The 26331-nt window shown below is 46.4% G+C and overlaps 1 protein-coding gene across 9 annotated transcripts in view; it reads left to right on the top strand.

The window, feature by feature from the left end:
- The window catches only part of SCHIP1 (schwannomin interacting protein 1), a 177400-nt gene extending 160958 nt beyond the window's left edge, over positions 1-16442 (top strand). For 2 of the 9 annotated variants that reach the window (XR_008451226.1, XR_008451227.1), the window contains exons 6-12: positions 6661-6779; positions 9703-9820; positions 10469-10666; positions 11190-11313; positions 12550-12643; positions 13356-13474; positions 14051-16442. Coding sequence is in view for 2 of the 9 variants with exons in the window: in XM_009564912.2 (XP_009563207.1) it covers positions 2691-2768; positions 6661-6779; positions 9703-9820; positions 10469-10666; positions 11190-11313; positions 12550-12643; positions 14051-14102 (783 nt within the window). In the remaining 7 variants the exon portion in view is untranslated. Of the gene's footprint in view, positions 1-2405; positions 2769-6660; positions 6780-9702; positions 9821-10468; positions 10667-11189; positions 11314-12549; positions 12759-13355; positions 13475-14050 lie in introns of those variants that run through there. The other 7 variants (XR_008451231.1, XR_008451229.1, XR_008451230.1 and 4 more) reach the window with 7 other exon arrangements.
- The last annotated feature ends 9889 nt before the right edge of the window (positions 16443-26331 follow it).

The raw sequence follows: 26331 nt of genomic DNA, 5'->3' as shown, positions 1-26331 counted from the left end.
TGTCCTGAGCTTTCCATTCATGCCATAAAAAAGCAAACTGGGCCGAGGTGGCTGTGGCTGCCTCTCCCTGTGCCAGCGCTGCCATTTGCTGCTGTAGGAGCTGTGGCCATGGAGGCCGCTTTCCTTCTGATGCGATCAGATGTACCAAGAGTCCTGCCCAGTCCTGCCAGCATGAGCGTACCTGGCAGCATAGCCCCCATCATTGCTTTTTTTGTTTGTTTAAACCCTCTACATACAATAGTTGATGTGTGTGTTTGGAGCCTGGTTGCCAGGGGGACAGTTGCTGGCGTTTGTCGGGCAGGCGGCAGTGCTGCCTGTCTGCCTGCCATGGCCTTTTGCATCATGTGGGGAAGGGGCTGAACACCAGAGGGGTTTGTCCCTCTGCTGAGACAACCACAAAATTCATTTGTCTTGTGTTTTTGATACCTAGAGTTCAAATTGGTCTTTTCTCTGCTCATGAGGAGATGCCCTTCCCAGGAGTGCAGGGTCGGTTCTGCTCCTGGCCACCAAGAAGACACCTAGATATGCCCTCCAGTGATGTTACAGGGGTGCAGGGGCTCCTAGCTGTGCTTCTTGACCACGTTTGGTTTTCCTCTGTTGCTTATAATGAGGCAGCTGCTGGAAGTGGGGTTTCCACTGGGAGGCTGAAACCGGCTCTGTGAAATCCGCTCAGGGGATGCCCCCTGGGAGGCTGATCCTAGAGCATCGCAGCTCAGAGGGCAGGGCGGAGGTGAGCTGGCCTGAAAACTGGAATAGAGGGTAAAATATCTTAAAAAGACGTAAGTGAAAACTGCTAAATAAATTTTCAGTAAACTATGTCGCTTCCTACCCATTGGGGTGATTTTGATGGCGGTTTGCAGAGGAACGGCTTGCATGTAGTATGCGATTGCACAGCATCTCCGCTCTGCACATTGGGTACCACAGGCACAGCGGGACCCGGCTAGGGCACCCCATCTCAGCCGGCCGGGGAGGGGGTGTGGGGACATCCCTCTCCGATGGACAAGGGCAGGGTGATGCAGTGACTTGTCCCAAATTGGAGGGGAAGCGTGTGGCAAGTTGCAGGCTCAGCCCCCTACTTGCTGGCTACCACATCCTTCCTCTCGGGCTATGGGATAATTATTTTTTTCTCAGATTTATTGTGTCAGGATCCATCCCCACGGCTGGGAGAGGAAGTTAATTTAGCAACAGCAGGAAAGGACACAATGAGTCAGCGGTGGAGGGGAACTAAAAATAATGAGATATCCAGAGAACGACTTCGTGTCATTTGGGAATTACAGTTACAAAGCAGCATCCGGGGACAAGAATAAACAATCGCGTTTATTACTGTTTGTTCCTGAAACTTCGGAGTAATGCTATAATGCATAATTTGTATGTCGCTAGGGCCAATCCTCTAACTAGAAAATACATTTTAGGTTAAATGATGTCATTATTACTTGGATATATAATTTAAACATGTAAACTTTGTAGTGCTATTAAAATTACTCATCTAGCATGCAGCATAGTTGTGACATGCCAGAAATCAGCACTTTTGTTGCTGATGTGCCATGTGTTGAAAATCACTGAGAAATTGTGGTGTAAATTCCATCTTACTAAGGATTCCTTGCACGTGATCTCTGCCTCTCACTGCCCACCTGCAGCTGGTCCAGAGCAAACATTGCACACTGGGTTGGGTGCAACACAGATGAGACCTCAACAAGGTCTGAGCAGGTTTGGGGAGCAGTGGCTGTGTCTGGGAAGCCTGGATTTCCAGGCAGGACTGCTGGAGGCATGAGCTGGAGCTGCGAGTGGTGCAGGTTTGGGGGCTGCAGAACCCCCTAGGGGCCAGGGCTGGGGTACTGGGCCACCCCAGAGCAGGGACCAGGCAGTGCAGGCGTTCCTAGACTCTAGAAGCCCACGAAACAGGTGGCGGGTTAAGACCGGACACCTTTTTGACCTCTTGGGGACACCTTTTTGACCTCTTGGTTGATTCCTAGAAAACTTCTTTTGCACCTTAAAAAGCTGGTTTAGCAAAGAAATAGCTCCCTAGGGTCCTTTCTGGCATTTTTTTTATGTAAAGAGTAGGGGGAAAAAAAGTCGTCTTATGGTTGACATTGCTGTGACTGCCCATCAAATGTCGTCTTATGGTTGACATTGCCGTGACTGCCCATCCTTGAGCAGCTGTGCGAGGACTGAGGACCACTCCAACATTGCCCTGACTTGTAGGCACCTCCTCCAACTGCTCGGATTTCATTAGGATAACTCCCACCATGAAAACCCCAGGAGAAAACCCCTTCTTCCTGCCTCTATAGCCGTGAGTATGCTGCCAGGCTTGGATTTTGACATCAGACACCGGGTTTTTTCTTGGCCTTGTGTAGCCAGCGAGGGCTTGGGGCTATTTTTATCCGGTGCTGGCAGTGGCTGGAGGAGGACGCAGCTTCCCTGGCCCGTGCAGCCCTCGCCTCCCTCTCATCAGCTGGCCAGGGCTCCAGCACTGCCGTTGACTTTATTTGGGAAAAGCAAGGTGCTCCAGAGCAGCTGGGAGGCGAGAGGGGCTGGGGAAGCATCCCAGCTGGGAGATGGTGGACTGTCGCAGGTCTTGGCTCTAGGAGTGAGCATTTGATCCTGTGGTGCCGATTGAGGAACGGAGGAAGGACTGAGATGCCCCGTCGGGAGCGTTTGGATGGCCCCGTGAGGACCCAGGAGCGAAGGAGATGAGTCAGGAGGGTGATGGCATGGGTGACGTCATCAGAAAAGCAGCCGCACCGGACGGGGAGGGGAGTTATAAAAAGGTAAGGGACAAAACGGAGCCCTTTGTCTGGCAACAGTTGCCCTCTTGACGGGAGGGAGACCGGTCAAAACGCTGCCCAGCACCCTCCCCAGGGTGCTAAGCATTGGGTGCTGGAGCACGGAGGTGCTCGGCAGTGTTTAATGTGCTGGTACGGGGCTGCAAACCTGCCTCCCTCTGCCTTTCCATATCACTGTATGATAAAGAAAATGCAAAGAGATGTTTCCAAATGTGTTCTCATACCTCGAGACCCCTGGAGTTTCAGGCGATTTGCCACATGGCTTGAGGTATGCGAGTTTGACTTGATTTTGCATTTACTAGCAAATCCCCTGTGAAGAAAAAAGAGATAAAACCAAATTCTCTGTAGTTACAATTTCTGTTTATAAAGCCTATAATAGCCCTTGTGCTTTACAGAGATAAAATAAGGTGCGCCTATGGGTCTGGAACTTTAAATATAGTAATTGTCCATGGCTGGTAATGACAGACCAGGGCAAAAATAGCCTCGGTGGCCTGGCCGTGTCCCGGCACTCTCAGCCAGGGCGAGGCACAGGCTCTGCACCCTGTTTGGTGCAGCCAGCATCCAGCCTAACTGTGTTTTTTAACCCCTCGCATCGCATAGCAGTGGCATTGCTTGACTGAGACAGGGTCCTGCCAAAGTGCTGCTGGCACCTGTTAATCTGTAATTCACTGTGTTATTAGATTCTTGCCACTCCAAACACGCAGCACATTAGCAGAGCATGCCTGGTATTCAGTCTGGGTTTGGTAGGAATCGGTGCGACTCCCAAAGTGCAGTCACCAAACATTATTAGGAGCTGGTATTTATTTGGCATTACGGTACAGCAGCGATTTGCCACGCTCCTCGTCATGCTCTACCCAAGGTGGCAGGTCTCAGAGCGTGATGAGGAAGGAGCCTGGCAAATCGCTGCTGTACCGTAATGCCAAATAAATCTTCCATGTGCAATTTTATGTGCTGTGTCAGGTAGTGTCTGTATTGACTAAAGGCTGCCAGTGCCTGCTTGCTAAATAGGACGGGGTGGTACGTGGCCAAAAGAGCGGTCCAGCTGCTCCTTCTTAAGTGACACAAATAACAGGGTATGGACTTTGCTTGGTTTCCTAGTAGACTGCAGAAATCTTGTGCCCACTGGTGTGAGCATCCACTCTCCATGCGGTATCGTGTTGGTCTGGGATGGCCCCCAGCATCAAGGACCCCCCAGGAATGGGAAGAAGGTTTATAGCGGATAAATCCAGGCTCTCCACCAAAAATGAGGAGGGGATGGTCTCGAGGTGCCGCAGTGTGTCAGGGATGGGCTGGGCCACGTCTTACAGGCAGGTGGTGAAAAGCGTAAATGGTTGTGCATAATCTGCAAACACCGGTGAGATGATTGCAATAGAACTATAAACAGCAGTAATTACAGCGGGCAATGGGGCTGGGAAACAGCGTGCTGAGTCTGCGATGGGGAAAGGCTGAGCCTCTCCTGGCAATTTGCCTTTGTTGGAATGGTTGTGTCAAGTGTTTTACATGTAGGCAGTCGTGGCCATAACCTGACATTGTGTTTTCATTCGTGTACTTAAACAAAAGTAGCTACTGACCCTCTGAATTGGGAGGTCAACGGTAAGAAGGAAAACATCCGGACGAAACTGTTTTGCCTTAAAAATAAAAAGCAGCCTTTTGTTCAAAGTAATTGTCTGAACCAGGCTTCAGGTCTACAGCAGACCCCTGTTTCAGAAATAAACACATTTTCTGAGTCAGTGTCAAAATAACGCATTTCAATAACATGGATTTATATTTTTCTTGCTAGTACCCTTTCATTTGGAGTATTTGGTCCATTATTTTTTATATACCAAGGAACTATATTTCATAATCGAGAAAAAAACCACTTGCTATTTTCCTTCTCTATTTCTAATTTTCATACCTGACTCAGGATTTATACTGCAGCTGTTGAGCAATTTATCTAAAGCCTAAGTCCGGTTCCCTTAGGTATATTATATTTCTTAGTAACTGTTCCCTATTTTATAATAACAAATAATGATTTCTTTATGGTCATTAGCCCGTGTCTGGTTTATAAAATGGGATATTCTGAGCTCAGTCCTGGGAGCAGTGTTGTTTAGTATCCTCAGTAATGACCTGGTGGAGAAAACAAATTGCACATTGATTAAATGTACAGATTTCAAACCGGGAGCAGCTGCTGTCTCGGTGGGAAATGGAGCAAAATTTAAAGACATATGGAGACACAGTCCCATCTGAAAGGGGTGAATATGTGAAAGTGTGCCTATATATGTGTATTTTAATGCCAAGAAGAGTAGTTTTCAGCACAGACTGTGTAGGTGAGTGTGCTGCTGAGGGAGGGAGCCGTCCCAGAGGCTGCAATGTGTTGTCCTGGCTGGACAGGAGGAGGTAGAGATACACTTTGGGCTCCTGAGTTCTGTAGGGACGCAAGGAAGGTCAGAAGTAGATGGAAGGATGTGGGAGAGGATCATCTGAATTGGAGGAAGGGGGAAGATAAATATCCATGACTTCTTGAAATACTGATGCTCTCAGGGATGCAGCTGGCAGTTGCAGGGGAGATGCCCGCATGCATCGTGAGATGGGCAGTGGAAGGAACCAGCACAGACAACCCTGTTTCTGTTTTCTATTGATTAAAAACATGTTTCCTGCTTATTTTTACATATTTTTTTCACTGCACTACCTTGGCTGGCAAGGCTGGCTGTGTTTTTCTTCTAAATCTAACGGCCTCCATGTGACTGGGGCATCAGTTACAGAAACCTGAAGAAACGAAATAGAAATATATAGTTGTGTGATCTCAGTAGAACTTCAAAAGCCAGGAGATCAACCTGAAGTCTTCATACCACTTGATGCCATGGGGGCTATTTTAAGTGTATTAAATAAAAGGAGTTGGGTTACAAATGCAGTATGCATTTCAGTAAGAAATTGAAAATACAATGGGCAGTGAAATAATTAAATATGTGTGATCACTTGGAGCTGGAGTTCAATTATTAGCTATTTTAAATTAATAAATTGGACTTTGCTATGTCTTACTTCCTTGTATCAAAATATGTGATATATTTTTAGTTAGGTGAAGTATGGGAAGCACAACGGTATTAATTAACACCGTGGAAGCAGCCTGTGGTTGCCTGCTATGTTTTCTTCTATAGTGCATTCTTGATTGGGTATTATGTGTTATTTTAAAATGAAATGTTTGAGGGCTTCAGAATGTTCCTTCTGTCATGAAGGACCCTGTATGAATTTGTCGGTGTTGGCAGATAATCCATTAGTGACAGACACTGGGGTAGTACTGATACTAATTTTGAATCTAGATCTGTGATTTTCATTTATTGCATGTGGCTTATACAGTCATTTCCAAAATCATTGATTGATGATTAATTTCAAATCACTTTGTGGCTTACCCTTATTAAAAAAAATTATATATAAAAATACATTTTTAAAACTGGATAATTTGATGGCAACAATTAAAAATACATCTCTAAGCATGTCTGTTGGAAGAATGTGTGGTTTTGGAGGCTGCTCAGGAAAGCGGAAGATGCTAATGGTGCAAGTGTGGTCTAGGTGGCTGTATATGGATATAGGTACAGATATCAGTGCATGTGTTAGTGTATATATCAGATGTGTGTATATAGATATATAGATATATACACACATCTGATATATCTATAGATATCTGATATAGATATAGATATAGATATAGATATAGATATAGATATATCAGTGGAGAGGTGCAGATGTGCTTCTCTGTTGGGATGGGCTACATGCTTCACCCAAGCATGGGAGACAGCTTGGGGGGTGCTGAGCATCATGACCGTAATGGTTGGACAACACTCCTTCCTGCACACTGGCGTGACTGACAGCTTCATCCTTTCTTGTTGTCCTTCCCTTTCAGGCCCAGAAAAATGAGCGAGAGTCCATCAGGCAGAAGTTGGCTTTGGGCAGTTTCTTCGACGATGGCCCGGGACTTTACACCAGCTGCAGCAAGAGCGGCAAGCCAAGCCTCTCCTCCCGGTAAGCCGGGTGGCCTTGCAGCCCAAAACCTCGTTAGAGGCTGGAAAGCATGAGTTGCCTCCAGTGAGATGTCCTGAGACCTGTCGAGCATCCCTCAATTTTAGCTTGCAACCGTACTCTTGGGTTTTCCTTGTTTTAGAACATCGCCTTATGATCCAAATGCAATAGTTGTATGTTACATAAATAATTGTAAATAATAGGCTAAGATATTCGTTTAGAACTGTATGGAAGAGGTATTTGGATACTATGGGGATAAAGCAAATGAGCTGAAGTTTCCTGAATTGTGTTTCCTTCGGGTGTTCATTTAAAATCTCTGCCCTGAACTGAGCATTCGCTTTGGCCTTGGGCAGACCAAGAACAGTGGTGGATGTATCATGAATACACAGCTGGCTTTATTATCAGGAAAATAGTTTGTTTGGATTTTTTTTTCCCAAGGAGTTCTTTACATTGAGTTGCAAAATACTGAGGATTTCAGTGTCTGAATGCCCGGTGTAAAGCTGGATATGCATGTCTGAGGCAGGCAGGGCTCGAGGATGGTCCCATGGTCCTCCCAGTCTTGGGTCAAACAGTGTGGTGACAGCTGGTGGAGAAAACAGAAGTTTGTGAAAGCACATTTTCCTTCAGTGGCTCAGGAGGTGGCAGCCCATTTGAAGCAGATCTGATGTTGATAGCTAGCCCTGGTGACAGCAGGGCAGCGGAGAGCAGTCAAGGCTGCAATTAATCTCACACACAGAAAGCACCAGAGAACAGGAAAAATGAGCTTTAACGTTGCTCCCTGCCTCCCCCCTGCATCCACGTGCGCTGTGTGGGCTCTGCTCACTGGATGTGGCTCCGTCCCCGAGGCTGGCACATTGCATAGCACAGGTACCTCATATATTCTTGCTTTTAAAATTTCCGCATCAAATATACTCCAGAAAGGCTTGCTTATATTCAACTACTGGGAGTAACCCATGGCACCTGGAAAGCATCGAGCACCTCTCCCACCGGGATTGAGTATCTACCTGTTGCCATGGTGTGGAAGAAGAAAAGAGTATTAGAGAGGGATGAAACCAGGAGGAATCCTATTATTACACTAGAGAGGTGAAATTAACTTGAACTGCAAGTCATTTGAAAGGGAAAACAGTTTTGCTCTGTGTAGTTACAGCTAAACCAGGAGCCGCTATCTTGTAATTATAGTGTGGGTCTAATTAACGCTGCGCGGCAGGGTTTGGCAGCTGTGCCATGAGAAATTACCAGCTGTACCTGAGCACTTTGGCGTTTCATTAATATTCATAGTCCAGGAAAAGCATTAGTGTTGCACAGTGTGTGTTACAGGACCTACAGGATCTTTGCAGGACCATTGCTCTAATATTCATGGTTGCTTATGAAATAGAAGAGCATCAGTTGCTGGAGTTTAGGTGTTGGTGTCATGCTCTCGAAAGGCATGGGAGTCATAGACCCACATTTTACACTTGCCTTGCCATTTCTGTGCGATGCAATTTTAAGCTGAGCCAAGAGTGCATCCTGCTCCCTGGCCTGGGTATCTGTATCTGTCCACCATAGCTTAGAATCTTGTGTGGAATTATTAGTGCTGTCTATAGCATGGTGGTCATAGAGAAATGCCACTAAAATAAATGGAAAATAAGAATTTACTGTCTGTAAGTACCAATATAAGACCCCCTATATTGGAAATGAGGGAGCAGAACACATAGGGGTGTTTGTCCCATCTTCGGCAAGTAGTGATAGGGTAGGGGTGTACCAAGAAGGCTGATAGATTTACCCAAGGAATCTCTAGTTTCTGGGCTTAATTTTTATTGGATTTGGAAGATGAGGAAAGACTGAGCACATTTTATAGGAGGCAAATGGCCTATCCCTGGTGTCAGGTGGGCAAATTGTATTGGAGAGCCTGGGGTGCTTGGGCTCAGCTGGTGGCTGTAGAGCTGCTCCACAGTGCAATCATCAGCATGGGCTTTCACAGACACCTCTTTGCCCATAAAAATCCATTCCCTTGTTTGCTCTCAGAGGCTGGTTTGAGCAGAGGGAGCTGTGGGATCCACCTGGAGCTTGGCGTGCCGCACTCTTCCAGTGGCATCAGCCAGCACCAGTAAAATGTGCATTACCTGGCTGATGACCTGCTCTGCGGTAGCTCTGAGGGATAACTGTTGTTTGAGCCAAAGCCTGGATGCTTTCGCCTGGGAAAGTGTTTTTCCCTGTCTCAGCCTCTGCTGGGTTGCCTCTGCCTTGAGCCACTGCATCTAAGAAAATCATTCCCAGGAAGGGGAATTGGAAGGTGGCCTTAACCTGTCCAAATCAGGCAGTGGTGCAGAGGGTTGGCAGGCTTCAGAAAACACAGTAACAATCTCTTGCAGTACAGTAGTGCCTCTTGGCCACAAACAGGCATGTTACTCTTCTGAATAAATATTTTCAATCATTTACACATTATTTCATATAATATAACAGTACCGTGTACAATATTTATTATCTATATATATTGTGTATATGTAATATTTTATTTAATGTAATAATATAGCCACCCATGATGACAAAAGCTCTGTGGTGTCAGCAGTTCCAGAGTTCTTCAGTAGATGGTGCTAGAAGCATTATCATCACCCAGCTGCTGAGTTTTCAGTCCCACCGCTAGCTGCTGCTCGTAACTGGCAGCACTGGGCAGCAGTAGGAGTTTGACCATGCCCTTTGGCCACGGGCTGGTGGTCTTGGCTCGGCTTTTGGGTGGGGGATGACCGTCTTCTTGGAAAAGAAGTGAAGACGTTTATATTTTCCTGGGGCCAATACAAAATGAGGACAACACACAAATGACCGGCTGCTGACGGTGCTCCAGCATCGTGCCCGCGCAACCCATCAGCGTGACTGGGAGAGCCGTGGGTTGCTGGTGGCATTGCTGCTGTGAGGGGCTGCGATGTCACCTTTCCCTTTCTCCCCGCAGATTACAAAGTGGGATGAACCTGCAGATTTGCTTCGTGAATGACAGCGGCAGTGACAAGGACAGTGATGCCGATGACAGCAAGACAGAAACCAGCCTGGACACGCCGTTGTCACCCATGGTAGGTCTGAGAACTCATCCTGCAGAGGCTCTGGACCGTGCAAACCATAAAAGTGTCTATAATGGAAGCCGATAAAGAGCTGATCCTGTTAAATAGCAGTGCTAAACCCCAGAGCAGCAGCAGCAGCCATCAATAAAAAGAAGTGCAAGATGCTGAAAGGCAGATAGCAAATTGCCCCTGGCTAGCACAGAGCTGCTGTAGAGCAAATGCCTTCATGTGAAGGTGTTCCTTCCTTCTTCCTTCCTCCCTTTCTTTTTGGCTCTGATAAAGATCAGGGCAGTAATGGAAATGAAGTGATATCAGCTCCCACCAGCTTTCCTCTCTTCTTTTCCTTTGTGACTATAACAGAGAGGCCCCACATGTTTTCCTCCAGCTTAACCAGCCTGTCTTGTCAATACCTATTGATCTGGTTGGCTCCTCTTTCCTTGAAGTGCCCGAGTTGCTATTAATAGTCACGGGGCCCTATCTGGGAGTTGCTCTGATTTTTAAGGATAATCTTGTGGATTAAATTAAGAAAATAATCTGTGCTTTTCACCTTTTCTGTAGAAATTATACTACTTGTAAGTGCAAATAGATAGACAGCAAACTTCTTTGCCGTGGCACAGTAGGGGTGATGGGGCTGTAATGGTTTCATGTCTGCTTTCCTAGAGCAAGCAGAGCTCATCCTATTCTGACAGAGACACGACGGAGGAAGAGTCGGAGTCCCTCGATGACATGGATTTCCTCACCAGGCAAAAGAAACTCCAAGCTGAAGCGAAAATGGCCTTGGCTATGGCAAAGCCCATGGCTAAAATGCAAGTTGAGGTGGAAAAGCAGAACAGGAAGAAATCGCCGGTAGCGGATCTTGTGAGTCAGGGCTGTGGGATGCCATGTGGGGGTAATGCCAGCCCTTTTGGTGTTTGCTTTTGCTTGTCAAGACACGCACACAGGCCAGCGGTGCTTTGTTACGTTACTCGTAGGTGTTCAGAGGAACATTGGAGATAGGAAATATCAGTCAGAAGTTCAAGGGTTGTCTTATCCAGGGTGGTACAGGAGGGAATGACATAATGAAGTATGAAGGTTACTGTCTTGAGGCTTGCATGATGCTGCTCATCCTCTAGGTCTTAGCTCATTCCGTCCCAGAGCAGTTCTGCCTTGGTAGAACCTTGCTTGCCATAGCCCTTGCCTCCTCTTGCATCAATCCCATCATGGGTGCTGGTAAAGCTGAAGACTTGGGTCAAGTGTTTTGTAGATGCTTCATCTCATTTTGTTACTCTTGGTGTGGTCCTTGATGCGAGCTTGTGAGGGGGGCAATGGAATGCAAACTGCCCCTGTTCAGGAATACAAGCAATTTGAAGCAAATGATAAAAAATTGAAAATTTCTTTTCAGCTGCCACATATGCCTCATATAAGTGAATGCCTAATGAAGAGAAGTTTAAAACCCACTGATCTAAGGGACATGACTATTGGGCAGCTACAAGTGATAGTCAATGATCTCCACTCACAGATAGAAAGTAAGTGATCCTTGTTTAATTATACTTCGGTATGTCTCATTTAATTAAGAACAGTTCTCGAAGATATGCATAGAAATGTCGATAAATGTATGATAACATGAATATGTATGGAAGAGGCACACCACAGAGGTTGGAATTTTCTCCAGGTTTGGCTGCTTCAGCCTTTCTCTTTCCTTTTTTCGGTTTCTCCTAAAGTGCTCACTTGGCTCTGTAAGAGAGGAGGGTTATTGCATTGTGTCAGCACCTAACATTCTACTTGTAACTCCGAACCTGATTGGGTACGAATAGTCTTGGGAAATCTGCTTGTCTTGGAAGCACCTGCCATTTGTGACTTTATGGCTGCATCTTCTGGTGATGCTCTGCTATGGGGTAGAATTCTCTAGCGGCTGTAGGTTGAAACAAAAAAAGATTGTTTGGGGGCTGCTGCACTGCTCCATCCCTACCCATGTTGGTTAATTGGCATCCCTACTGGAAGCAGCCCTGCTGAGGATGCAAAGCTGTGCCAGTGAGTTGTGATTTGTTATTTTGTGCTGCAATTAAAAAAAAAAAATAATTAGCCTCACTTTAGAAAGCACCCAAGTATGGGAGTGTAAGTGTTAACATCATTTACACTGAGCTTGCTTCGCAAACTGAAGAGGCGTTAAATCGGTATAACTGTGTTTAAACAGTCTAAACACCAGCTCTGGCAGTGGGTGATGGGAAGGTACAGCTTCAGGGGAGCCCGTGCCTCTAGGTTCATTTGTCATGAGGTCTTTTTTGTTGTCTTCTTCTTCCTTACACTTTGACACAGCACCAGCAAGAACCCAACAGTAACCTCAAACCAAAAAGGGTGGGAATTGCTGCAGGGAGTGAAAAAGCTAAACCCAAGGCTGCCTGGGCTATTGGCTCGGCCATTTTCTGCACGTGGTTCCTTGCTCAGGGTTATTGCCCATAAATAAGAAAAAGCTGAACTACTGGGACTCCACGCATTGAGAAATTCATCTTTATTTTTGCTGCTGCATTGAGCAGCTTAAAGAGAGGAACTGCTTGCATGCAGGGGCAAGGGGGTTATGGTTTATCCTAGAAAACACAAAAATCTCTATGCATCTCTCTGGCTTCGTGTGCATCCTCCAGGAAAGTCCCTCCTGGTTCTCCACACCGGCTCATGTGTGACATGGTGGGGAAGGATGAGGTACGGGTCCTAAACTGGAGTTTCCCGAGATATCACAAACTAACTCCCTTTCTCTCCGGCACCAGGCTTGAACGAGGAGCTGGTGCAGCTGCTGCTTATTCGGGATGAGCTGCACACAGAGCAGGACGCCATGCTGGTGGATATCGAGGATCTGACCAGGTGAAGGAGGCTCCTCAGGGTATTTCTCTCTCCTCACAGGTGCCAGCTCACCATCAGCAGCGTGTAGGCATTTTCTTGTCTCAGAATTTCAGTACTAAAGCTTTTGCCGTCAAAGGTAAGGGCTGAGCAGGACGCTGCTCTCCCCCCCCAAAACAAGGACTCAAGGCAGTTGGGTTTGGGAGACTGTCAGCAGCTTTCGAGAGCAAGTGTTGGCGCGTGCTCTTGAACTGGTGTTTTGCTTTCCAAAGCGTGGAAAGAGCTTGGAAAGGAGTGACAGTGCAAATCCCCAGTGCACCTGAGGAAAATCCAAGCAGCTCCCATTTCACCCCACCCTTCTCACTGGGCTGAGTGAGAGCTGGTCTGCCTCCACTGTCAGGAGGACTTGGCTGGCATGAGAATTTGTGCATCTCTTAGATAATAATGTTCAATAACTGATAAAATGGGAAGCCTTGCAGGATATAGGTGGGTTTTCTAAAGGATTCGCGTCTCCCGGGTGGCAAGGCTTAAGAGGCATTTTCCTTTGGACAATAACTAGTGATGCACTGCAGAAGCATTAACAAGTACTGAAAGCTTTGGGAAAAAAAAAAGAAGCTGAAAAAGACAATGCACTGGTTATCGCCAGTGCACTAGTTTGAAAACTGAAGCATTAAGCTTGCAAAAAATATGACCTGAATTTGTTTCTATTTTAAAACATCGTGGTGCTGCATAGCAGCTGGTTGAGATTTGATGATGCTCTGCCTGGAAAAAGTTTCCGCCAGCTGGGGTGGCCGTAAGGGATTTGAGGAACAGGTCTCATGCTGCCCAGGGGATGGTGGCCCCAGGGACAAGCAGGTGGGTTGTCACTCCTGAGTCTTGCAAGACACAGTCACTGATCCCTTACCAAAGAGCAAGTGATGAAAGGGGGAAATTTGGGCTGGGAGGGTAAGGAGCTAGGTCGGCAGGCAAACACCAGTGCCACCTCGCATCTGTGTCTCTCTTGAGTGCTTTGGGAATCGCTTCGCTTCCTACATGGCGGTTTAGTAAATGAAATTTATTTAGAATCTGGTTGGGATGGTGGGGGCTTTGGCGTGTGGAGGAGGGCACCGTCTCTTCCCATCCCAGCGTTTTTTGGAGATGACCACACTGGCCATCCCTGCAGGAGAGGAAGAAATGAGCCCAGCTGACCCAAACCCGCTCCGGAGAAGGGTTTTCTCCCCCCTTTGCCCACCTCCTGGTCCCCTCCTGCTGGGAAGGAGCCTGGGCAGAAACCGCACATCCCTTGCTTGGTGCTTGGGTTTTTTTGCCCTCGGGAAAGTGTTCCTTTTGGTTTGGTGCCAGAGAGGTGCAGGCGCTGGCTCAGAGCGCGTGGTTTGGGTTTCCACCTCTCTTCCGCGCGGTGAATAACGCAGCATCTTTCCTTCCCCCTAGACACGCCGAAAGTCAGCAGAAGCACATGGCAGAGAAGATGCCGGCAAAATGAACCCTGGAGCCTCGGGAGCAGAGCTCGAGCGAGACTTCATTTTGCTTCTCTGTGTGTCCAAGCGCTGATGTCCACGGTGGCGCACACAAAAACCAGTGTTAGTCATTGACCATGTCTGAAGCTTTATGTCCGGTGATTGGCCTCTGCTTCTTAATTTATTTTAATTTTTTTACTCGTGCCACTAAATATCAGGCATTTTAATAATATTATTACAAAAAAATGTACAGTACTTATAACATTATAAATCATGGGTGAGAAGAGAGGGTAGTTTAACTTTATTTTTGTTTGTTTAGAGATTTTCAGTTGAATGATATTTTACCATTGACTACTTTTTTATTCTTCACTGTAGTTTTAAAATAAAGAAACTGTACTTGACGGTGCTATACAAGTCAAAAAAAAAAAATACATGCCTGCCTCGTAGTGAAGTTGTAGCTTTCAGTAATATGTATATTTTAATCAGTTTTCAACATTTTGTGAATGTTGACTACCTGACATTCATTTTTAGATGTGCTATTAACATTTGGTTGAATTCAGAGAGTTACCTTGAAAGTTTTACGTATAAATATGTAAAATAAAAATGAAAAAATTGTTTCATATGATACGTCTTTCTGTTGCCTAGTGGTTGACTTTGGTGATGCACCAGTAATGTATGCCTCGAACTAAATGTGCAATTTCTACTTTGTCATCACCAGAAAGAGCGTTTTCTTTTTTGCTGATCACATGAAATTATGGAGAGAAGACAGGATTTTTGTAGAGTTATTTATTTGTAAGTTCTAAGTTCATAATGTATGTATGACATGGACTTCAGAGATTCTTATATAATAACGTTCACTGGGCCCTAATATTGTGACTATTGTTAGAATCAGCAGGCACATACTGTAGATGGTTTTTTTTTTTATATTTTATTGTCTGGGCTAAATATTTAAATGACTCACCAGTGTCAGAAATAAAAAAAATATATGTTAAAAACCTAAGCAGCATATTATATGTATTATATATGGTAATTACTCACCTCTCTGCCTTTGGGCTGGGCTCCCCGTTAGTAGCTGCGTTCATCAGCTGAGTGCTGGATGTGTCCTCCTCTGCGCATACAGGAGGGGGGACACTGGGAGACTAATAGCTCTGTCTCTCTCTCATTTATTTGATTTAATGCTGAAACAGCTTAGCCATCGCCTTCCTAAGGCTGCCCGGCCGTAGCCAGCAGCAGACACGCATGTCACGTGCACCAGCTTTTTACATTTTTATTCCTTTTTCCTTTTGGGGGCAGATTCATCTTAGCGAAGGGTCTGGCTAATGACTTATTCAGGGTGTTTTCAGAAAAGCATGAGCTGCATTAAAATTTCATTCCCCGCCAAGAATGTATTTTATAAAATGCCTCTTTTCCCCCCTCCCTCTTTTTTCTCAGAAAGCGCAGGTTACGGAAGCGCCAGCCCTCAGTGGGGTTTGGGAGGGGGGAGTTGGTTTAACTTAGGGTTGTTTTTCATTTCCCAGGAGTTGCTCCGCAGGGTTCTCGGTGGACAGACCGTGTCCCACAGCCCCCGTGCTAGGCAGTGTCCTCAAGCAGAGAGCTGTGCCTGCCCCTGGCTTTTGCAGAAAGGTGGAGGGATATATCAAACGGGCAAGCCCTTGCCTGCAGACCGGGCATGATATAAGCACCTCTTATTTTGCATTTTTTTTTAATCTATGCAGAAATAGGTATATATATATATATATATATATTGGGGTGTTATTGTCACTGTAGCTCTTGGTTGGCTTGATGCTGTTTTTCTGCATGTGGGGAGACCTGCTGGGTTTTGTATTTCTGCTTTGTAAAATATTTGCAGTGCTCTGAGGCCAAAATCATCCCCACAGGGTGCGGAGCTGGTGCCACCATCAGGAGCAGCTTTTTGGTTATTGGTAAAGAGGTGCCTGCTGCTGGATTTAAAGCGTGAACAGCAAAAGCCCCAAATACTAAAAGTTTTCTCTCAGCTTTAAAAGAGAGAAAGAAAGCAAGAAAGCCCCCGGATGCTCCCGGGAAATCCCGTGCCCTCCTTAGCCGCCTCCAGCATCATCCCCGGCATTGCCCCTGCCAGAATCTTGCCTGTGGGGCACCAGGGTGAGGCAGCCTGGGTAGGCTGGAGTTTCATTCCCTTGCTAAGTGCCTTTAACTTGCTGAAGAGAACTAGTTATTCCAGTCAGCTACCACTGGTTTTCCCCCTTACATCCTTAGGGGGGTTGGGTTTTTTTTTCTAAAAAAAAAAAATCATGTTTCTGGGTAACTGCATCTCCTTGGCTCTGTCTCGTGTACCGAGGTGTCGTACTGGTGTGTATGATGGCAATGCTATGGAATTAATGGATTAAATTACATTTTTAAAAGAGAAAGGTGTTCTGTGGTTTCTGAGCTGCTGCTGCCACCCTGCCAAGAGCAATATATATTTTGTCACCTATGTATTTATGTAATTGGTCGCAAGTCTCCTGTATCCTCTTGGGTGGGTTTTTTGGTTCTTCCTCTCCTCGAAACATCAACTGTCTCCTACAGGATGCCAGACCTCGCAGTGTTTTCCTTCTGCAGGCTGCCTACAGTTCACTGTGTGCAGTGGGAAAAGTACCTCCCGAGACAAGAAGTCACCAAAAATACCTGATGCAGTCAGCAAAATCACCTCCCCGCCCTGCATATACACGAGGTCGGTGTCCCGCAGGCTCCCCACATCAATCAACCTGCCCTCGATACACCAGCCACACTTGGCCATAGCTGATTCCGTATATCCACACAGAATTGCTGCTTCTCACAGGGATTTTTTGGGACCCCCATCCATAGGGAGATTTTAGGGGGTGTCTGCCTTGCTTTTTTTTTTTTTTTTGGTCTTTTTTTATTTTTTTCTTTCATTTGATTCTTTTCTTCTGTGAATTGGGCATTTACATGGTTCCACTTGGGACTCCCAGTATCAGCCTTATAACGCTGGAGCTGAATTCCCCCAAGAAGACTCAAAGGGCTCTCAGTCAGAAGGTTGCTTTCGGGGGGTGAGCTCAGCAGGGACAGTAATAAGCAGTTTCTGTTATGACAGTGGCCATTACACCACCCTGGGGACCAGGATTCAGCATCTAACCTTTAAGTGCCTGAAGCAGCCCCCGCTCCCAGTGCCCCTCTCCTATAGTTGTGGGAGATAAAAAAAAAAAAGATGTTCATTTGGAGAAAACATTCAAAAGCTGAAGGAAAGGGATATATTGGATACACTGGACAGGCAAATGTCCACCAGCATTAGCTGCTGCCTGTGGTGATGCTGATTCCAGAGCTCAGTGGGCCTCCAGCAAGCACATATGTAATTCATAGCATTGGGGGAAATAAAGAAAGGCTGCAGAGCTGTGATAAATGGCTGCAAATGCGTGTCATCTCCTCCAGCTGGCATTGCCAGCTGGCACCAAGGGAACACAGGGTAACACGTGCATGAAGTCCATATGACCCCCTTCTCCCTGCCTGGCTCAGGTGGCCCTGGGGTTTGCGTGGCCCTGTCACACCCAGCCCGCATCACCACAGTCCGGTGACAAACCCGTGGGTACCGCTGGGCTCACCACCAGCACATTACCTGCAGCAGGTGCTCATCCCGCGGAGATACAGGCACTGCAATACCTCACCAACTCTTGGGGCGAGGACAGGCGCAATTTTGTGCAGCTTGGAAAGAATTTTGGAGGCTGGTTTTCTAGCTGTTGCAACTTTTTTTACCCCTCTTCTTCTTTTTGCATGCTGCTGGTCAGGGAAGGAACTGCTTCTCGGCATGCCATGTGCTGTCCCCATCACGCTCCCACCTTGACACATCGTTCTTCCTCTGTCAACAGAGTTCCTCTGTTCACCCCTGTCAACAGGGAAAATCTGCTTGCTTTCCCTTGCCTGCTTTCAGCTGATATCACAACATAACGTCTTTTAATTTTTCCAGTCTGTCCTTTGGTCCTAAACTCACCTGTGCTTGAAAAAGATGAAATGTTACATTGAAAAAAAAATAATCTCATTCTGCTGTCTGAGATAACGTTGTGCTGACGTTAAAGTGGCCTTTGGGAACAGAAACGTGCTTTATGAGCCAAATGCTCCCTTCTCAAACAAATCTTGAAGCTTGTGTTCCCCTTCAATTTTTTTTCCCCTCCCTGTTTTTCTGAACCCACCCAGCAGCTCCGTGCCAAGGAAGAGAAATGCTCGCCGCGCACAGGGCACGCTGCATGTCATCTTGCTGGGCACACAGGTACCCCCGTGGACTAAGAGTATATAAAATCATGGCAGAGCACATATACGGCCTTTTGCTGTTCTTTTTGCATTCTTCAAAGAAGCAGCACTGATGAACTTAGAAGATTTAAGTCACGTAGATTCAGACGGGAAGGGTTGGGGTGGTGGGACACAATCCCATGCACACTGCCTGCACGTTCCCTGCACTGAGCCTTCTTGAGGACATTCCCCACTGCTTTGCACACCCTCTGGGAAAGGCACTTAGCACAGAGGGGCTGGTTTTTTACCTCTTTCAAGCAAACCCACCCTTGTGCAGACCCAAGAGAAGCTCAGCTTTACAGAGGTCATTCCCAAGGAAAAGCCATCGGTGGGGAAGGCTTACGGTCTGCACTAGCTTCCCTGCAGAAGCCTATGCCTGCTCCCAAGGAGTTTCTCTTCCTTCTTATTGTAAAGCAAAATGAAACCTATGCATTCAGGATTCTTTGGCCTCCACCTACTGCCCCAGAGGTGACCAGGGACACCCTGCATGCCAGGCAGGGCCACCAGCAGCAGAGCCCCCTGGTCCTTTGCCAGCAAGCACCAAGTCTTGTGCTAAAGCAGCTTTCCTTGATCACATTCAGGATTAGACCTTCCTTCTTCACTCAAATCAACCATCGGCTCCTTCTTAGTGGCAAAATATGGTTGAAATTTTTTCAAATCTTTTGACAGTGGGGAAGAAAAAGAATCCATGCAAAACCCCAGTTCTCAATGGCACAAGAGGTTCTGGCCCATCACAGCCTCTTCTAGCTCATTACTTTTAGTATTTGAAACCCAACTAGGGTGCTGGCTCTACTGCTGATGGAGCGACTGCCCCGAAAGCCTGGCAGCAGAGCCTGGCCACCGCGCTGGTCATTGTCATAGCCATCTGCCCCTCGGCTTCCTAATGACAGCATGTTTGGGGAAGAAACATGCCTTCAAAAGAAAAGTGAAATAGCTACAGCTGGCTGAAAAAAAAAAGGGAATTACAGGGTTTCGTGTGGATCTCCTGAGCTAATAACCTGTGGGCAGCGAACATTTCCAGGCAGCTGGTTCAGCACTCCTCCACTGCCCGTCAGTGAAACTGCGGTCACAACTGTGGGAGGAGGAATTTTCCCAGGTGTTGGCCTCAAGCCACCACAGAGGTAGGGATGACACCACCAGGGAGCAGCCACTACGTTGAAAAACTCCTATTGGACACCTAGGAAGTTTTGCCAGAGTAACTGGCATTCACAGCTGTGGGGGACTGACCCCACCCCAAGGCAAGAATAAAAGCTGGTGAGGGGCTCTGCAGAGCTCTGCAACTCCAAAACCATGAAGAAATTTCTGGGAGTGGGGAAAGGATCACATCACTGTGCCAGACACCCATTCCACACCTTCCTGCAGCATTGGTCTGGAGAGAAAAAGGACAGCAGCCCCCTCTGAGGGCTCTCAGTGCCTTCTTCAAGGGAAGGACATCACCTGGGAGTGCCACAGGTCCCATCTGCATGGAGAAACAAGACTGTTGCAGGCTCCACCGAGTGCTCAGTTCACAGTACCCAGTGCACCTTCTTTTAAGTGACCCCACTGAATTGTCTGTACTCTGTATAAAATCCACTATTGCAATTTTTTTCTTAGTCAAAACCACGGGCAGACCCCTGAGAACTGCTGAAGAGTTATTTATACTGCTACTGTACGTTTCTCCTCTCCATGCTGCATCTGTGCTAGCAGTAACAAGCTAGTTGGTGAGCTGCGGCTGCCCTAATGCTGGGACAGGCAGAGCAGCCCATTCCGCCTCAGCATGCGAGGAAAATACCTGCCCTGAAAGCATCAGCTCTTCTGCTGCTCCTTGCCCAGTCCTGCAGCACCCAACCGCCACTGTTCCTCCCTGTCCAAGCCCCATTCTCCACCTCAGCTGTGACCCATTTCCCAGCACACCAAGCCCCCTCTGCACGATGTTCTTAGGGTGACATCCGAGCCCAGCCCTGGAGATCTCCCACTGTGGGATACAGGGCTGCCCCACACTTAGTGCTCAGCAAGTTTCTTTACGAGCAGCAGCTTCCTCTTTCGGCGCAGGAGGACCCAGATGTCAGCCAGCACGGAGCAAGCAGTGAGCCAAACTGCAAGGGAGTGCCTCTACGCTGACCCCTTGCATTGCCCTGGAGGTCCTTAAGTTCACAAATATGTGAGCAATAGCTTTTTTGGGTTAGCTGCAAATTCTTTGCTCCCTGCTAGTTAGGGCTTCATAGGCTGTATTAGATAGCTGGCCGTGCATGGGAGGTGACATAGATGTGCCAGGCTGTGGCGAGATGTAGAGGCTCAAGATGACCTCAAGAGAAGAATCATTACACACTTAAAAAGAAAAAAAATAAATAAAACCCAACATGCATGAGCATAGCACTCCCTGAGTGTGGGGTACCACAACTGCAACTCCTCCTGGCTGTTGAGGGAGAGGGCTCTGGTACGACCGTGCCTCAGCACCCTCGTTAACAGGACCATGATGAATGAGGCTTCACCTCATCATTGCTGAGGGTGAACTCTCCAAGGCAGTAGCTGCTCCTCGACTTGCAGTGAAGCAGCAGATCAGCAAAGGGCTATCTGTGTCCCCATGTCACACCTAGATGCTTATCCTCAGGCTCTATAGTGCAGCTGAGCCCACGGAAATGAGGGATTGCTCTACCTAACAGGACAGCACAGCACAACACAGCCTGTCCCACAGCCATCACTGGAGCTGCTTTTTGCTTCCTTTTTGCTTTCTAAAAGTTATTACAGCTACATTAAAAATAATTTCAAAATTAAGTCTCTTAAGTCTTGGTTGTGAAAGCCATATTTTCCCGTTGTCCGCTTGCAGTTAGCAGAGCCATAGCCGCAGCCCTGCCTCACACTCAGCACGCACCCCACGAGAGGGTCCAGGCACACAAAGGCAGATGTTGGACTCAGGACCATCAGCTTTCCTTTGTCCAAAGCACACAGCCAGATGTTAAATGAGTCACTAACTCACCTGCAGAGCCCCTTGATTCATATATCGTGGAAGTCAGCTAAAGAAAATCAGTGCTCAGGTCCTGCAGGGCTTCCATCCCCCAATCTGTGCCAGGAGCTCACACCAACCGGCTCACCAAACCCATCACAGTTTAAAGCTGTGCCAGGAGAGATGCACATCTCAGCTGGTGGCAGTTAAATAAAAAAGCCTTTTCTGTGATGGCTTTCACATGGTGCTTGTTAGGATATAAACCTGTTTAATGCTTCCCAGTCGTTCCATACGGGCACTGCAAAGCCCTGCTCCCCTCTGCTCCAGGAGAACTGCACCCAATGCCCTTCAATCTCTAATTCAAAGGCTTTTGCAGTCCTTCCCCTTTCCTTTCTGAGAATGAGGCAATCTGTAATCTGAAAACAGAGCAGCTGCTGCGAATATTTTTAATGTTCTCATCTGTGACAAGTTTAAGAGCTGGAGGCTGTTTTGCCTCTAGGTGGTCATCTTCCCCATGGATTCAAAAAATGGAGCAAGGAAGTTTGTGGGAGCAAGCAAATATTTCTGGTACTGAAAGCTGGAATTCCAGTAGAACTTGCTCACACAGGTAATCTGTGCTGTCCTTATATAATGTGTAATCCTTATTCCTGTAAGTACATCATCAGCTCCGGTCCCTCCTAGTGACTATTGCAGTGTCCAGGCCACCCCTGCCCATCCCTCCAGCACATGCTGCCTGTGACATCACCCTGTGGTACTGCAGGTACTGGGTTTTGCCCATGAGTAGACATTATTTTCTTCTAATACACGCTTTAGTGGAATAAGTGTGCCCTTTGCCACCTTTCCCACACAGCCCTTGCAGGTATGATCTTTCAGTCAGGGCATCATTTCATTGAGACAGTTTTTGTGCTTTTTTTAGGCTCACCATGATATAAAAATAATTAAACGTGCCCCTGAGTAGAAACTATCTGCCAGGAGAGTGCTTGACTTGGAGGAGGAGCAGCATGGGGAGCCAGTGATGTGCTCCCTCCCATCCATACAGCACATCCCAGTGCCCTTCACCCCCTTGTACAGTCCTGGGCAGAGCATTCCCCAGGGGTACAGGTGCTCGAATAACTCCTACCAAATCCATGTTCTTGGGCCTGGAGCTTCGTTGCCTCTCTCATCGGGGAATACTCTAACCATGAGTCATGCCAGCAGCTCTCTGGGTATCCCCAGGCACTCGAGACTCTGACCCGTTCATCTCAGCAAGTGTTCATCTCGGGTATTGCATCATGGGCTGGCTCAGCACCAAAATGCACGGACACTTTCCCCATCCTACTTCTTCAATCATTAATGTGATTCAGGCAATCTTGTTGCATAAAGAAATGCAAAAATACATTGTGCCGATGCATCTCCTGGTCCACCAATATTAATGCTTTTTTTTTCCCCTGGGTGCACCGCTACTGCCGGGTGAAATGGCAAATACTAAACTAGCAAGAAGAAAGCGAAAATACAGTCATCCCTTTCTTCCACCACAACTGACCTTCTGTCTGCCCATCAGGCCAAAGCCACAGCATCTGTACCAGTGAGAGCTTTTGCAACCATAGGCGGGAGATAAAAGAGAGAGATGAAAGAACACTAGAAAAGCACCTCGAGATGAGAAACGCCCCAGTGGGTGTAAACAGAAAGCGAGAACGAAAGTGCTGGCAGTGATGTGCTCAGCGGAGACCGGCGCTCCCTCCCCGCACGCGAAACCACAGGCACAACTGACAGCAGTCACATTACTCACTCAGGTGTTTTCAGGGCAAGGAGGGCAGGGTAGGCTCCCATGGGGATCCTGAGCTCCCAGGGTGATCCACAGGAGAGGCACTACTGCTCCTTGCTCCGACAGTGGGACCAGGGGACCGACACGGTGCGCTGACCCTTGGTGCCTGTCCCTCTGCACCACAGCACCATCCAGCCCCGTGAAGGTTCTCGCAGAGGCTTTCAGTTCTATCAATGTCATAAAATTTTAAGACAAAAAATGAGTTTTACTCACATCAGCAACCCTGTTGCTGTGGGTAAGGGTTCCTGGAGCTTGCTCACATTTCTTATTTTCTGTAAAGCACCGCAAGCTAAGGATAGCAATTGCTTAGAGTGACAATGCAGAGACTGGCGTTAACGTTCCTTTAAAAGAAAGCTTCACAGTGAACCTTGCAGTAAACACAGCTTGTTGATTATGGGGGGGGGAAATCAGCTCCTAGATACAATTGTAAAAGCTACTGCAAAAAAAAATGTAGATTAAAAAAAAAAAGCATAACTCTTGTCTTGTCTCAGGTATGCATTGATTCATAAAAAGATTTCCTTTTGCTCCGTGTCCTAGGATGCTCTACAAACAATCCTCCTATTTCAGCGTGAGGGGTTTCCTGTCCAAAATGTAACCCTTCAAAATACCTGTGTGCTTTTAAGGGAGCTACAGCATCTATCCAGCAGTGACAACCAGCTCTGTCCCTTAACCAGAAAAGGCTGTAGCCTGGCACGTGGGTTCAAGCTTTGGAGTGGAGCCTGCAAATAATATCCGCTGAATTTGGGAGTCCCCAGTTCAGCTGCTCACCCAGGAGCACAAAGCTGGAGGGCTGTCATATGAAAGCCACTGGCCAGAAACCTGCAGCGAAGGGCAGAGATGCTGCGGTGCACGCAAAGTTATGGGGAAAACCATACAACTGCAGCGATGGCTGGAAGAGAGAAGAGCCAGGAGCTGCACGTGATTAACACCCAGGGTGTCACGAGTTTCAGTGCCCTGACCACAGGTTTGGGAAAGCCACTTTGACTCAGAAATAATATTCAATTATGTGACTTTAGCTTTCAAATCAATAAAACTTCAGGACATGCTTACAGTTACATATTTCAGGGAATTCCTCAATGAATAAGCACCAACAGCCAAAAAAACACCAGGCAAGTTTCAAGACTTTGTTTTCCCATTTTAAAAAAGCCACCAATTCCCAACATTAATCAGAAGCGATGCTTCTGTCAGTGAGGCTATTTCTGTGAGATATCTGACCCTGGATATTCCAAAAGCAAATTATTTAGGAGCTAATAAATTACCTGTTATATGTTCTGAGAGTGGTGAATAATGTTCCATGTGTTCTGAGAGAAGTAAATAATATAAAAATTAGTTTCATTTACTGAATCGTGCAGAAATCTTATTCCACAAGCATTTTGCAGTTCTTTTTATGTAGCAACTATCTACAATTAACCGTCAGCCTTGCTGTGATATAATCATGCTGCAGTTTTAATTTTTTTATATATATATATATAAGTATTACATAGTTACATATATATAAAATTATTACATAATTACATATCATTATGGTTAAAAGGAATAGGACTCTCCACCAAATAAGACAACTTTTCCCGTGGGAGATGTGTTACAAGCTAATACACAACCTTCATAAAGGGTTGGGTAGCTGGCCTGCTACTGAAGAAAATTCACGTAATTTGACATTTTACAGGAGAAATAACATCACAGAACTTGAGACTCAGTTAGGAAATATCCCTCACCACCCATTTCACCATCGCATACAACTGACAATGCACAGAATGGTGTGTGATGTTCATGGCTCTTCATACATAGCTTACTCTAAAAACAAGTTGGTCTTCATTTAGCTTGGACTTGGAGAGCAACTGTGAAGACAATTTAATTGGTATTTGTAAATTAAATTTAGAGATCTAGGTTGGATGTTAGGAGGAATTTCTTTACTGAAAAGGTTTTCAAACATTGGCAAAGGCTGCCCAGGGAAGTGGTTGAGTCACCGTCCCCGGAGGTGTTTAAAAGACCAGTAGATGTTGTACTTGGGTCATGGTCTAATGGCAGACTTAGCAGGGCTGGATCAATGGTTGGATTCAATGATCTCAAAGGCCTTTTCCAAACGAAACTATTCTATGATCCTATTCTACAAAAGGGGAGAGAAGGCAAGCCAAGACTGAAACAAAAGGCTTGCGTAGCCGTGCCTCATGTCAGCACGCATTTCCAGGAACCTCCCAGTTTTTTAGAACAGTGTGGCTGGAGAAGATCCGATTTCTCATCACTTGCATAAACAGGCCTCAAAACTAAACTGAACTGAGGGGGTTGGGGTTTTGGTTTTTATCTAATTGGGTTTCTTTATTGTTATTGGTTTTCCTTTCTTTTTCAAATAGGACCTGTAAGCATTGTTTTCATTGAGCACCGTATAGCCAAGAACACAGTTTCACCCAGTTTTCTCTATAATAATGGTACAGTTTTACAGCCAGACTCAAAATGGTTCTTATTTTTCTCTGGAGGTTAATTTCAGCAAGAACAATTTATGTTTGAAATAAAGCCAGCGGAGTTACATTTTCTTGTGTAAAATCATACATCTTCTAGCAGTTTTAATAGTCTATGGTATGCAATTACTGCAGCGTATTCCTAAATGTGTACCTGATACATCCCTAAATTTGTTGCTTTAATAACAAATGCATTGCTCCACCTGTATAACCCTCCATTTACCTGATGAGTTGGATGCCTGAGATCAAGACACCGCATGCAATAAAAAGGGCATGGATTTCTCAATTTCAAAAGACCTTGCTTTTTTACTTTTGGATGTTGCTGTCATTGAAAATATTGCTACACCTAGTCCCCTAAAATAATACTAATATTAGATGTCAGACTGTATATAACCACTAAGGGACATCAAAGCCATAGATCTACAGTTATTGCCATTTTGCAGCTAAGGCAGAAATACTCTTAGTGCCTGAGACTGGACCAGCCCTGTGACTGCAGAACCAGCCCCGGCGATGAGCTGCTCCCTGCTCCTCCAGGCTGGCCACCAGACCACGCTTGCCCTAAGGAAAGCAGACAGACACGGAGCTGCTCAAAGAGCAGACGGTGCACCGTAATTATCACAGTGCATTCAGAGTCAACATTGGTCAGATACAGGATGCTTTGAGAGGAAGGAGGCAGACAGATGAGGTTAGGAATGAAAAACAGATGCAACATCTGCCTCAAATAAATGTATCATTAAGTATTTATTACCTCATTGCTAGGACCCAGCAGTTAACATCTTAGACCTCGCTTTGAGACAAACCTAAATAAAAAGCGC

Source organism: Cuculus canorus, chromosome 9 (genome assembly GCF_017976375.1).
Source record: "Cuculus canorus isolate bCucCan1 chromosome 9, bCucCan1.pri, whole genome shotgun sequence".
NCBI lineage: Eukaryota > Metazoa > Chordata > Aves > Cuculiformes > Cuculidae > Cuculus > Cuculus canorus.
This window is presented reverse-complemented; position numbering and strand designations above follow the sequence as displayed.